Source organism: Sparus aurata, chromosome 6 (assembly GCF_900880675.1).
Source record: "Sparus aurata chromosome 6, fSpaAur1.1, whole genome shotgun sequence".
Classification (NCBI taxonomy): domain Eukaryota; kingdom Metazoa; phylum Chordata; class Actinopteri; order Spariformes; family Sparidae; genus Sparus; species Sparus aurata.
The window spans coordinates 36,211,662-36,226,498 of NC_044192.1; the positions used below are offsets into that span (position 1 = coordinate 36,211,662).

A 14,837-nucleotide genomic window follows, 5' to 3' on the forward strand; every position below is an offset into this window, starting at 1 on the left:
CAGCAGGCACCCGAAATTTGGACACTCCAGGGACATATTTCCATTGCTTCTGGGAGTGTAAAACTATGTTTCCAGATTCTGGACATTTATTAAGGTAAATAGTGAGATATCAAAAAACGCCTCCACCCTAGGAACTGCATCGCCCTGCTTCACACCCCAAACTCCTTCATAAGCTCCTTGATCAAACCCTCACCAATAGCTACCATCTTCCCCCTTGAAAGATTACAGGTGATCTCAAAAAGGAAAGCATGAGCTGTTTCTCAAGCGTTTGGTCACCAATTTGCCAGATTATTAACTGCTCACCTGGAAAAACTTACATTGAAGGGGTTGGCACGAGTGGAAGACCCCTCCAGGTATAGATCACTGAAGTGATTGATACTGCTGCTGGGTGGGGTTACTGTATGTTGAGGTGTTTCTTGTTTAAACACAATAACATGTTGTTGTGGTGCTTCTGAGTCTTTGTATCCATGGCAACAATGATGTTGACTGACAGATAAGTTGCCTTTCATTCTAGAATGACAATTCAGATTTTTTACTTTAAAAAGTAAGTTACTTTATTTGCACCTACACTGTATGGTACTATATTTTGATTAGACAGGTAAATATGTATGAGGTCGTAACAGTTGGTTCCTCAGGCATGGCAACACACACACCACACACAACGCACACACACACACACACACACACGGGCAAATAAAATGCAATCTGTTACAGGATTGTACGCAAGTGTGAATCTGTGATTCATCTCTCACACTCACACTTTAATTTTCCGTTCCTCTGTCTTCCTTTTTCCACATCCCTCTCTTTCTCCATCACACACACACACACACACACACACACACACACACACACACACACACACACACACACAGTCTCTTGACCTTTCCAACATTTAAACACATTTAAAATCACACACTTTTCCTTGTCTTGCACTCACCATCTTTCCAGAACACACACACCTGCAAAGACACACACACACTTGACCTTTATAGAACACAATAGACTCTAATACACACACACACACACACACACACACACACACACACAGCTGGCGGGGGCAGAGGTAAACCAGTGACTTTTGGCCAACATCTGTATCACAGAGTTCAAGGAAAACACCACACACACACATAGACACACACGCCAATCCCATGACAGCATAAGTACATACACACCCATGAAGGAACGTTGACAAACAACATGATTATGATGATGATGAGGTCTTTGTTCGTGAACTCTGCAGGACCTGTGGCTGGCTACTGTTGCTGTAACGCACACACACGCATGAAGATAAAAAGGTTCTCCATCACACTTCAACACACACACACACACACACACACACACACACACACACACAGCCCGACACACGTGGCTGGCGTCCTCCGTTTCTGTGAGGTGACTTTAGCTCAACATCTGTATCACCGAGCTTCGAGAAAAACAAACACACGCAGGGTTTATGTTCGCTAAGGGCCAAAGATGCTGCGTGCTTTTGGTCAGCTCTGCTATTCAGCTGGCTATTCATAGACGACCACAGATTTATCACTCAGCACCGAGTGTGTGTGTGTGTGTGTGTGTGTGTGTGTGTGTGTCTGCATACGTGTGCATCAGCAAGAAAAAGAAGATGTGTGTTCAAGAACAAGAATAGAGAGATGAGGATGATGTGTGTGTGTGTGTGTGTGTGCGTGTGTTTACCCCTTCAGTCTGTGTGTTTTCCAGTCTGTAATCATGATGTCAACCCGGCCATCTGAACTTTAACAAATGTCCCACACTGACAAACAGATCAGAGACGCACATTCCTCGGGGGACCTTGAATGCATCACAGTGACTATATGTTACACAAGGAAAGTGGCAGCCGCGCACGAACGCATTCATACCTGTGGTTTTTGGGATCTCCTCTGGCTGCGCTTCAACCGGTGAACTTCCACTGACCTGCAGCTTTTGCTCGCTGACTCAAATGTTTTTTACTGAAGTAGTCACAGTACTTTTACTCAAGTAAGAAAATGACGGCCCGGACAGCATGAAACCCTCAAATTTCGTAGGATTTGCACGCTCTGATGTTTCCCCCCAAAATAATGACAGATTACTTGGTTTAGTTTTGAATTTCGACTCACATGTTTGCCTCATAAGTCCTCGAAATTCAAGGCTTGGTCATTTCTGCCAGAAGACGTAGATTGGTGAGTTCATGAAGTAGCGTGGGATCATGGGAGTTGTTGTCCGTAGTTAAAGCGAAACTCTCGCCAAAAAGCAACCGAGGCTTTATTTGTGATTGAATATGAGTCAAACCTTCGTGTAAAGGCATAACTACAACGAAAGAGGCACTTTTAAGAATTATGGTAGTTTCGTTTTCGGGCAAGCAAATTTTTAAATGGAGTGCTACGGGCACTTTTACGACAGCATCAAAATCGCTATTTTAAAAACACTAAGAAGGCTCGACACAACATGAAACTTTGCTCGTAGTATCACCAGGATGAGAACATTGTTTGTGTACACAGAGTTTACTAAAAAGAAGGTTTTGGACGACTCACGTTGGCCATAGCATCTTCGGTGAATCGCCGTCATGGCAGACAAAAAGTGTCGATCCCCGAGTGCGACCTAACAGGCAGGAGAATAATGGTGGACCGCTCCTCAAGTCTTCCTGTTAGGTCTCACTTGGGGATCACCACTTTTTTTACACAAAGGTTTGACTCATATTCAATCACAAATAAAGCCTCGGTTGCTTTTTGGCGAGAGTTTCACTTTAAACAAACACAGCTGGCCGATGAAAATCAACCTGATGCGACTAAAGCAGGAAAGTTTGCGGAGGAGATGATCATTTTACGTTAAGTCACGTTGGCTTAGGTTTGGGTAGGTCCATGCATTGAAAATGACCTGTTTTGGGGATAGGTCATGGTTTGGATTAAAAGAAAGTCTGGGTTTACTTCAGGGAATGATCAAGGATATGGTTCGAATAAACCAACATCAAGTGGAGACAGGTAACGGCGGTCTACCCATGTTGTTTTCGGGCATTTACTGAAACAACCAATTATGTTTTTTCAGTCTCACAAACAAAACCTACAAAAGAGTTTGCGGATATTTGGAAATAGGGACCTGCTGTCCCCACAAGGACACACAAACTCTCCAAAGGGATTGGGGAGTAACGATGAGAGCTTCCAATAGCTGTAACTCTAAAAAATCGGGAGCAAAACTAGAAAGAAACATCAACCAATTCCTTAACGTCATAAGGTCCGTGCTAACATTAATGAATGAGACTAACTGTTATTTTACATTTCCCGATAATAACAAGAATAAACCATATTTGTGGTCATATTCTGCCCTCGTACCAGAAACATAATACAAGAAGAAATCAAGGATAAAGTCGATTCAAAGAAGAGGGAGAAGAAAAGGACATTGCTAATGAGAGGAAACCTGACTCGTTTGGGTTTTGGGCGTCATAATTAAGTTTCGTAGTGGTGAGCTGAATCCCCTCGATGTGTCCGTTCACGTTGAACACAACCAAAATGACGTGGGAGCAAAGAAAGGCTGAAGTGAATCCTCATTATCACAGTTATATCAGACCATTTGCTTTATTTCTTCAGGATCTTAAATAAATGTGCTCTGAGAATGCTGACGAGCCGCTCCAGAAATGACACAATAAGCTTCAATAATCTTTTGGAGGCGGTTCATTGGACTTTTGGCTCGTGGAAGTCGCTCAGTTTATTTGAGCTTCCCACTCAAATGGATAAATGACAATTCCCAAAGCCAGAGCCAAGAACAGAAGTGAAAGCGATCAGGTGACAGCACAGATTTAATCAGGCTCGTTTTCGCCAACGCTTCAGCGCGGCCCTTCAGGAACGAGAGTGTTTCGTGGCAGGTTGCCGTCTTATGGTTAAAGTGAAACAGCAAACAGATGAGATGAATAAAGATGATGAACAGCAGTCATGCCGGGGACACACAAGAGGATTACTGAGATGATTTACACCAGATTTGTCGGTGCAATCAGGAGGTGAGCTCTGATCTGAGGTTTGGTTGTTTAGTTTTTTTCAGATTGCCTGGTCGTCACTGAACCCTCGTATCCAGACTGTGTCACTCGGATGGTGTTTGCTTCACACCTGCGTCACACGTCCACTTAAATATAGTCACTACTCCCTGCTCACTATGTCGTGAGCTCATCGGTCAAATGAAAAGCACTTTTGGACACCACTTTGTCCTCTCTCTCTTGCACGCACCCCTTTTGATTTTGCAGTTTTATCTTTTCTAGAATTGCAACTGTAGCACGTAACTCCCTATCACTGTACTCGTTCATATTTTGAAGGCCCTGTCCTCTGCTTTCTCTCTCTCTGTGCTACTTTCACAAAATTTCTCGCTGGCTTCAAACCTTTTCCAGGACAAATTTTTCGAATCCTTTTTTTTTCAATCCTCCGTTGTTTGGCCTGTTGGAGAAGGCCATCTGGAAGCTCAGTACATTTCTGTTCTTTTCTTTTAGTTTTTATCATCAGTCTGTTCACATTCTTCTATGAGGATCTAGCATCATCTCTTTCATCAAGAAAAAAAAATGCCACGCTCCTTTTTGGTGAAGCAGCCGAAGGTTCATGATAACTCCTCCTCCAACTACTACCATCAGCACCAGCAGCACTGGGACGACTCTTATACTGTGACGCATGCCATTGCAGAGTCAGCTACCAACTTGGCGGTGCGTTTGAGTGAAAATGGTGAGTTTATGTCTCTCTGACTTGTGTTTTTTTTTTTTTTTGTACTTTCTTATGTGTCTTTCTGCTGCATTAGATATTGATTTCTTCACTTGGAGATGATCCAAATGGTTTTTCACACAACAATGAAAAAAAACAATAGTGTTTATCTTATTGTCTCTAGTACCTACTGGTTCTTGGAAACCCCCCAAATCCCCAACAGGCATTGCTTGCCCCCCTTCAGCATCCCTCAGGACTTTTGTTTTCTAACTTGGCGGATGCTAAACAGTATTCAGGTCACGCTGGCTCAATCTGCTTAATACTCAAACCAGATCACACAGTAGCCTTTGGTTTTAATACAATTGTGTACATGAATGAGATATACGTGTACATGGGCTTTAGGCACAAAATCTGATGCAAGCCTTTGTCAAGTCCAACTAGAAAGAAAGGGGAAAAAACTCATGAGAAAGCAGATAGCCACATGGGACTGTGTTGTCCTTAGATGGTGCAGTTGCCCTTGAGTCTCTCCTCTTATCATCCTACCCCCCCACCCTTCATCTCTCCATCTCTCTCCATCTGATCCTGCAGGATGTTAGATAGCCACAGGGAGTAGGATTGCAGCAACACAATCCATATTTGGAGCAGCAAGAGGTGATGGAACAGGGTTTTTAGAGGATGGGTATTGACTGGAAAATACAGAGTGCTGCAGGTAATTCAATAAAGTGCAACATGAGCAGTACATTGGCAGACAGTAGATTTTCATCCGTGGGATTTCTAGAGAGGCTGGATGTGAGAACAACCCTGCAATACAAACAATGTGTGTGTGTATGTGTGTGTGTGTGTGTGTGTGTGTGTGTGTGTGTGTGTTTGGCTTTGAGAAACATCCAAAGAAATGTGGATTCACCCCCTAACAGACATTCACAAAGGCAAGAGCGCACACACACACACACACCAACACATACACACATCAGCAGCAGCACAGATCTTGTGTTCGACTTGAATCATTTGTCATCCAGATTTAGGATGCCAGCTGTCTGCTTCCCTTTGTGTGCAAGTGTGTGTGTGCGTGTGTGTGTGTTTGGGGTGGGTGGGTGTTGGGGCGGTGTGCTCAATATACCATTGACTGCTGTCAAGATCAGACAGCAGTTCCCCCACCAAACAGACACACACACACACCCTGCCCTACCCTCCCTTCTCTTTTTGCCAAATCGCAGTCCCCACCTGTCACTCACTATCCCCCCCCAATTCTCATGAACACTCTCAAAAAGGGCACAGATGGGGAATGATCTGAATAAAATGATTGAGTGATTGAGGGGATTTCATAGCTGAGACACTCTGTTTTGGTCACCCTCCCATCACAGATTCAGAGGCACTGCTGCCACTGGGAGGCACTGTCTGCTGGATCAATCCAGGGCGAAACGTGCTCTGTGATAGTTTAGTCAGTGTAAGCACATTGAGCCTCATTCATGAACCGTTCTTACGAACAAATTTGTTCTTAAGTCCCACTTACGAAGATTTTACGAAGATTGTGGCATTCATGAATTTTTTCTGATCTAGGATTTTTTCTTAGGCAAGAACAAATCCTACGAACACTCAGGAGTACTCTTACGCACATTTCAGTGCCGAAATGTTGGCATGGTTGTGTTTTCTTCTCTTGTGTAGTTCAATAAAATGCAATATTACAGTGATAATTCTGTCATATTTATTCATTTATTTATTTATTTCATATTTTTGGTAATTAACAAAGAATTTAAATTCTAAAATAAATTACATGTGCCAATGATTTAAGATAAATCAAGTAAATTGGAAACATGCCATCAATTAGTAACCCCCCCACCCTATTTATACGTGGCATTTCTCCATCCAAGGCCCGCAAAACAATGGCATATATATTGCTCCTGCGGCTTTCATCAATGTAAGAACACAGCTGCGAACAATTCTGAGGCTTACAAACGAGTTGGTGAATCTGATGTAGGGTTTTCTTAAGGAACCTCTTAAGAACAACTTAAGAAAGAATCTAAGAAGATTCTTAAGAAGATATTGGTGAATGAGGCCCATTGTGTTTAACTAATATTCAGACACTATATGGCTTTCACATTTTTTCTCATGATGGCACTTGTTGGAATCAGTGGAGGTATTGATTGGCCAGAAATGTGCCCTCATTAATATTTCATTAACAAAGCTTGCTGAACCTGGCACTTACAAATAGCTTCCGGTATTGCTTTCATATTGATTAGAGGTTTGGGTGAGATGGCACTTCTTTCCATGGGTTTTTGAGATGATGAAGATGTTCCATTCATTAATTCCAGCAACAAAAAATATTTTCCACCTCTTTTCTAACCAACTTTTTTCCTTTCCCAGGCTACATCCATGATTACATCATCCCATCAGTGTTGCAGAGCACAAAGGAGCCAGGTCATGAGCACACCGGGCTCTCATCAGGGCCCCTGTACTCCCCAGTTGGCAGTGTCGGGGAAGAGTTTTCAGACCACGATATGGAGCATCCAGACAGCCCTGTCTCCAGCAGCACGGTTGAGTCAGACAATAGCAGCCATGAGTTAGAGGCTTGCAGCATCGACGCCTTTCTCATCTCTGATGGACGCTCCCACCGTAGACCCAGGCAGAGGTGTCCCCGCAAGGGAGGTCATCAATTGGACAGCAGCGAGGATGTGGTGTTGGCAGACTGCAGCCCTGCCAAAGTGAAATCCAAAGGGCGTCACGTGTGTGGCGAGTGCGGCAAGTCTTATGCCACGTCCTCCAACCTGAGCAGACACAAGCAGACTCATCGTAGCCTGGACAGCCAGCAGGCCAGGAAATGTCCCACATGCCACAAGGTGTACGTATCAATGCCAGCACTGGCCATGCACATGCTGACCCACGACCTGAAGCACGAATGCACGGTGTGCGGCAAAGCCTTCAGTCGACCATGGCTGCTGCAGGGCCACATGAGGTCCCACACTGGAGAGAAACCATTTGCCTGTGCCCACTGTGGCAAAGCCTTCGCTGACCGCTCAAACCTGCGCGCCCACATGCAGACACACTCCGCCTTCAAGCACTATTCCTGCAACCGCTGCAACAAAAGCTTCGCACTCAAGTCGTACCTCAACAAGCACTACGAGTCAGCCTGCTTCAAAGGGTACCAAGCAGAGGATGACTGCAGCTCTGAGGACTGATTGGGAAATATTCATCTTTTTCATTTATATTTATAAACTTTTGAATAGTTCATACAAGCTTGATGACTTCTCAGGCTTGTCACATGCATGCATCATAATCCTGCCTTTTGATAAGCAATAACCTCACTTTAAATTATTCAGGAATTAAGTATGAAATTCAAAAAAATCTCAGTGTTGATTACAAATGTAAAATATTTTATATTGTTTTTACAAATTGAATTGCAATAATTTACATGCCAGTATTATTTAAAAAATGCCAACTAGCTCTTAATTTACCTTAAATGTTTCTTATTCGTTAAATGATGTATTTGTGTATTTATTAATTTATTTAACTATTTATTTGCTGATTTTGCAATATTATTTATTTATAATTGGTTGATGTATTTGTGAATTTAACATGGATTTATTAGGAGCCATTTATTGGATTTGTTGAAAACAAAAGCCAAAATATATTCTGACACCATATATTTCTCTGTCTGATCAATTTGGTGATGACAATAAAACTGATGAATATGAATTATTATGGAAAAATCTGTTTACTCATTACTGAATATATAAGAAGATTATACACACTTATATTTGGACACCATATTCAACCCTTAAAAACATACAATCCACACATCTACCTCACAAGTGACAGGCTGTTGTTTATTTTAAAGCAGTCATGATTTACAAAGTCAATAAAAAGTGTATTTTTATCAGTCAAAAGTCCAAATTGTCTCCACTAGAGCAGTCACTTCTTACTCAAACCAAAACTTGAATTGTAACATAGGAAAAATGTGAATATTCTGTAATGACCATTTCAAATACAAAATGTACAAATCTTGGATCATTTGTCTTCTGATGGCAATTTAGCCTCTGGAGACAATGTCCAATGTTTCTTCCTCTTCTGTCCACACAGACTTCCTCTTCTGTCCTTCTGTCCTTATTTATAGTCTGATTAGCAATCACAGAGCCCATGGGCTATCAGCTGGAGACAATTTAGCTAATCTCTATTGAGAGTTAAGTGCCTATATGTACAGATGCATTTTTTTAAAAAGCCAATAAAACTTAAATCGCTGTCGCATGATAGTTGATGGGTACTGAGATTATATTTCAGAATAAACTTTTTGCTGTGGTGCTCTCCACACTGCCTATTTATCTGCATACAACAAAGCTTGCTCAAACGTGATTGGCTAATACTACTCGGACTACAACTGGACTATAGAAACACACATGCTTCTGATACCAAAATTGTGTCCCTTGCCAACAGATTCTGCATGCAGTTGTCCGAACAATGTGCAGTGTATAAGCAGAGCGGTTGATTTAGTTTGCCTTACGGTCCATCTGCATGACATGTTGCCCTAAGGTGCATAAGTCAACTTTACTGTGTTTTTTAATCCGATGAGTTAGTTCATGAGTTCAAAAATTAGACATTCCCCTTCTTACTTTGTTGCCTTTACCAGCATGTGGCTAGCTCATCTTGAGAGATTCCTCTGGTAGCGCATTCCTGGAAAAATTACGCTGCTGTGATGCATATGACATCATGCCAGCATCAGCTAGCTTGTAGCTAGCAACAGAGCATCACAAAGGCTCAGAAATGGAGTCAACGAACAAGCAACTGACAGCACACACAACACACACCCAAAAAAGTGAGTAATATCCACTGAAGCCAGTCTGGCCAAAAGGGAACTGGACCGATGTTGCCCAAAACATAAAATAAAAGTTGGATGTGTCATGAGTCATTGAGGGAGCTTTGCTATGTTTCGAAGCTAATATACGATGCAGATGTGGCTATTTTTTGCTGTAGGACAGGTAAGATATCATTGCAGCAAAGCATGTGAAATACGCGTGTGTAAATAATTTAATTTTGTGGTTGTTGTTGTCTTGTTGCCACAGCTTAATCAAGTTAGCTTGCTTGCTAACAGGGATTAACTGCAATGTAACTAACGTAGCAATGTGCTCGGTTGAGTGGATAATGTCAGTTCATTCATCCAGACTCCCGGGGATGATATGCCTGGAAAATTGGCTGGCTTGTTTGAGAATTACTTTTTCAGCTAATGTAAGGAAGCAGTCAAGGCAAGATCAATGAAGCGTAACTATGTTACCACTGAAAAAGTCTCCAACTACTGCAGAGTACTTCTCAAATAGTGGGGCTGAGGTGTCGGACTAAAGACACTACTGCTTGAACGATTTAAAAAAAAGCCTCCAGCCACTAGGTGGCAGCATTGCTCAAACAAATCAACAGGCTGCTTGTTCAACCCAGTAGAGTAGAAAAAGTACATATTTAGACATATTCTATCATTTGTTTGCCTTAGTAATTATAAGGGGGGGTTCAACGAGTTCTCTAGAGAATGATGCAACCACTGATGTGGCAATACTTTGGTAGAATCTCTTTCAATATGAATTAAAACCCTGCTGGAAAAACCAGCATAGACCAGCATGATTTCCATGCTGGTCTATGCTGGTTAGTGCTGGTTTGGTGCTGGTTTAGCTGGTGGACCAGCATGATGAAGCTGGTCAGGTGGATGGCTTACCTTATTGGATTTTAACAAATGTGTGCTCAAAATCTAAAAGAAGTAATTATTTTGTGTACATAAAAAAGACAACCATTATTAAATTGTTTACTTCAACTTGTGAGAGAAATGGGAGCAAAAAACAAAGTGTTGCATTTATATTTCTGTATATTTAAGTGCAGTATTTACAGTTAGATTTGGGTACCCTCAAATGACCCCAAAATCTTGCAGGTTTGAAGCTGATGTTCAATAAACGTGGTGTACTGTGACATTCTCACTGACTCTCTGTCCTGTATTGGGCTATCACTGCCAACTTAACTCCTCCTCATACTCTGCATTATGAAATAAGTTGGAGACACATCCCATGCTGGTCACGAGCATCCCAGCACCAAAACACAACATATGCTGGTCTTGCTGGTCACCAGCTATGCTGGTCTATGCTGGTTTTTCCAGCAGGGAAACCACATAGTATGTTGTCAACCACCTGCCAACAGTCCTATCTGCTCTATCACAAGGAGCGTGTGTTGGAGGTGTTGGATTATGGTTCATGCACCAATATAGAATTCAGGGCTACTCATGTTTGTTCCAATTTAGTCAAACTGTAATTCTATAAATGGTGACAGCCCCAGTCTCCACAAATGACTGGACAGATAATGTTGTATTTTTTGTAACATGAACCGGCACCTTAACGTGGTGGAGGGTTTTGAGCCCCTGAATGATCCTAGGAGCTATGTTGTCCGAGGCTTAATGCCTCTGGTATGGTCTCCCAAGGCAAACAGATCCTAGGTGACAGGTCAGACTAAGAACGGTTCCAAAGCCCCTAATGAATATGAAACCAACAAGGAAGTTTACGTCGCCCGGAATAGCGTCACAGGGGCCCCATCCTGGAGCCAGGCCTGGGGTTGGGGCTCGCAGGCGAGCACCTGGTGGCTGGGTCTTTGGCTACAGGACCCGGCCGGGCTCAGCCCTAACGGGCGACTTGGGCCCGCCTTCCAGTAGGCTCAGCCCCCACAGGAGGGTTCAGAAGGGGCCGGTGCAGTGTGATTTGGGTGGCAATCGTGGGCGGGGGCCCCGACTACCCAATCCCCAGACGGTGACTCTAGCCATGGGGACATGGAATGTCACCCCACTGGGGGGGAAAGAGCCTGAGCTAGTGCGGGAGGTTGAGAGGTACCTGCTAGAGATAGTCGGGCTCAGTTCCACGCACAGACTGGGCTCTGAAACCCAACTCCTTGAGAGAGGTTGGACTCTTTTCTACTCCGCCTGCGGTGAGAGGCGGCAAGCTGGTGTGGGCTTGCTTATAGCTCCCTAGCTCAGCCGCCATGTGTTAGAGTTTACCCCAGTGAACGAGAGGGTCGCCTCCCTGCGCCTTTGGGTCGGGGATAGGTCTCTCACTGTTGTCTCGGCTTATGGTGCCGAACAGCAGTGCAGAGTACCTGGCCTTCTTGGAGTCCCTGGGAGGGGTACTGGAGAGTGCTCCAACCAGGGACTCTGTCGTTCTACTGGGGGACTTCAACACCCACGTGGGCAGTGACAGTGTTACCTGAAGGGGCGTGATTGGGAGGAACGGCCTCCCCGATCTGAACCAGAGTGGTGTTTTGTTACTGGACATCTGTGCTAGTCACAGTTTGTCCATAACAAACACCATGTTCAAGCATAAGGGTGTCCATATGTGCACTTGGCACCAGGATGCCCTAGGGCGGAGGTCAATGATTGACTTTGTAGTCATGTCATCTGACTTCCGGCTATATGTCTTGGACACTCGGGTGAAGAGAGGGGCTGAGCGGTGGTGAGTTGGATCCGCTGGCAGGGGAGGAAGCTGGACAGACCTGGCAGACCCAAACGCATTGTGAGGGTCTGCTGGGAATGTCTGGCAGAACCCTCTGTCAGGGAGGTCTTTAACTCCCACCTCCGGGAGAGCTTTGACCAGATCCTGAGGGAGGCTGGGATCACTGATTCCGAATGGACCATGTTCTCCACTTCCATTGTTGATGCGGCTGTCTGGAGCTGTGGCCGTAAGGTCTCCGGTGCCTGTCATGGCGGCAATCCCTGAACCCGGTGGTGGAAGTAAGGGATGCTGTCAAGCTGAAGCAGGAGTCTGGTTAGCTCGGGGGACTCCTGAGGCAGCTGACGGGTGTCGGCAGGCCAAGCGTGCGGCAGCAAGGGCAGTCACGGAAGCAAAAACTCGGGTCTGGGAAAAGTTCGGGGAGGCCATGGAGGAGGACTATCTGTCGGCCTCGAAGAAACCATCCAGCGCCTCATGAGGGGGAAGCAGTCCTCCACCAACACTGCTTATAGTGGAGGTGGGGAGCTGTTGACCTCGACTGGGGACATTGTCGGACGGTGGAAGGAATACTTCGAGGATCTGCTCAATCCCACTGACATGCCTTCCATAGAGGAAGCAGAGGCTGGGGACTCAGAGGTTGACTCATTCATCACTCAAGCCGAAGTCCCTGAGGTAGTCCAGAAGCTGTTTACTTTGTTTCAGGAGGTTGGTGGGAGGAGCTATGCCATCAGTGATGCAAACACACCTGAGCAGGCTGGGCTCAGGTGGCTATAAATCCGACCTGCAGGATCCTCTCACTCTCTCCTGCCCTGACTGACCGACTGACATTATTTGTTTCGAAAATGTTTCCACATACATACACTTAAACTCACACACACACACAGACACTGCATACACACTGACAACTGATACCTAATTATAGTGCTTATTTCCTTTGGTTAATTAAAACATTTTGCATTATTTACAGACCATGTGTGGTCTTCCTCTTTTGGCGCATACTGTTGAGCCAGGTTGCTCATCTGCACTACTTAAGGTTTGTGGCTTGCCTTTAAAGGAGAATAGACCAAATTAGTATTTAGTCTTCTATGGAGGACTTGAGGTGGTAGTCTGGGTATTAAAGCTGCTAAGTACTAGTTTTGGGAGGCCTCATAGTCTGGAGTGTTGGTTATTGATTTTGATGGATATCAGTTAGTGTTGTGTCGGGCGCGAACGTGTCGTTCAAACGAACAAATCTTTTGAGTGAACGAAGTGAATGGAATCACTTCATGAACTGATTCGTTACTTTCTCAGTTCAATTGAGCTCAGCCGCGAGCATGCCGGCCGGGAGTGGGACTGCTGCGACTCATACCGAGAACTGTGAAGACGTGATTCACGTTCGCGCTGTGATTCGTTCATGATTCGCGAACCTACTGCACACAGAGAACTGTCGCTGAGGATGTGATTCTCGTTCACGTACTGTGCTGAGAGTGGCGCTGTGTCACTCAATCACTTACTCAGGGCAAAGGGGTTGATTCACGTTCAGTAACCGTACTGCTATTATTATATTACTGCTTTATTAGCGCTGTGATGCTAACATCCGTGTAGCATCATGTTAAGTGATTTTACTGCACAGTAAAAGTCACTCACGTTCACAAACGTGATTCTCAGCAGGTAACATAATTCACGTCCTCAGCAGGTCGACCTGCTGACCTGCCGTCACGTTCGCGAACGTGATTCACGTTCACGCTGATTCAGTGACAGCGCGAACGTGATTCACGTCCTGGCATCCCTCGTTCGCGAACGACCTGCTGAGGACGTGAATCATGTTCGCGCCGCCACTCACGTTCGCGAACGTGATTCACATGTAATAATTTTAGTGCATGTATACCACTCAAAGCAGCGCTGCGTCTCCTGCGAATGATTGTGTACTATAGACCTTGACCGCACCGTCCCTCAGTAAGTGAACGTGAACCTCAGGGCTGATTAATGAACTGAATGATGGATCGTTTGGCTGCTTATCAGTTCAGGGAGTTGGAGAGCACTGAACGATTCGGTGAACAAATCTTTTGAACGAATCATTTTAATGAACGGATTCTAGAGATTCAGTACATCAAAAAGAACTGCCGTTCCCATCACTGATATCAGTTTGTCTGTGTATGCATAGGTTTGATTTGGCTTTTTGTATGGTTAATTGCTTAGTTTTGGTCAGTTGTGAGTTTGGTTAGGGCTGGAGACAGTTTTGGAAATTGAGGGCCATGGAGACAGTGTTGATTGATTGTTGTACACATGCTAGAATTTGAGCTTTCTCTGGAAGGATGAGGGAACGTTTCTCCTATGGAATTTGTTCATAAATCTTCTATCTATCTAGAAGACTGCAATCTAGTGTTGCAGTGAAAACGGTTAGAGCGGTTGTCTCGGGGGCACATCCCTGATTCAAGGGGGTCGCTGTTTTTACAGTTGCCTTGCTGGTTCTAGTGGTTTTTGCATAATTACCCGCTGTAAGTAACTGCATGAAGACTAGGGTTGAGATTAGTAAGTTTCTGTGTAGGTAGTTAGTGGGAAAGCTCAAATTTTTCTGCACCTCAGGAATCAAGATTGTTTTGTTATGGCTACTGTTACTGGTTTTGTTCAGTCTCCATCAGATTAAATTTTGAATAGTTGCATGAAAGAGCAACTCTTGAAGCTCGTTGAGCATTATAACGTCGACATTGGAGAGAAACGGTTGAAGGAGGAAATTAAAGGG

At 44.3% G+C, this 14,837-nt stretch overlaps 1 protein-coding gene across 2 annotated transcripts; it reads left to right on the forward strand.

Annotated features, from left to right (window-relative positions):
* The first annotated feature begins 4,295 nt into the window (after positions 1-4,295).
* Positions 4,296-8,354, forward strand: LOC115583519 (transcriptional repressor scratch 1-like). 2 transcript variants are annotated; one of them, XM_030420465.1, is made up of 2 exons: positions 4,296-4,685; positions 7,023-8,354. In XM_030420465.1, the coding sequence occupies exons 1-2, from the start codon at positions 4,529-4,531 to the stop codon at positions 7,832-7,834; spliced, it is 969 nt and encodes a 322-aa protein (XP_030276325.1). In that variant the 5' UTR covers positions 4,296-4,528; the 3' UTR covers positions 7,835-8,354. The 2 variants fall into 2 exon arrangements, with proteins under 2 accessions (XP_030276325.1, XP_030276326.1); XM_030420466.1 differs by lacking the exon at positions 4,296-4,685 and adding an exon at positions 5,139-5,587.
* The last annotated feature ends 6,483 nt before the right edge of the window (positions 8,355-14,837 follow it).

What these genes read in the sequence shown, in the direction of transcription:
- LOC115583519 (XM_030420465.1), top strand. Translation starts at nt 4,529, where the DNA reads ATGCCACGCTCCTTTTTGGTGAAGCAGCCGAAGGTTCATGATAACTCC. An exon ending in GGTGCGTTTGAGTGAAAATG is followed by an intron (nt 4,686 to 7,022) that starts GTGAGTTTATGT and finishes TTCCTTTCCCAG; the next exon opens with GCTACATCCATGATTACATC.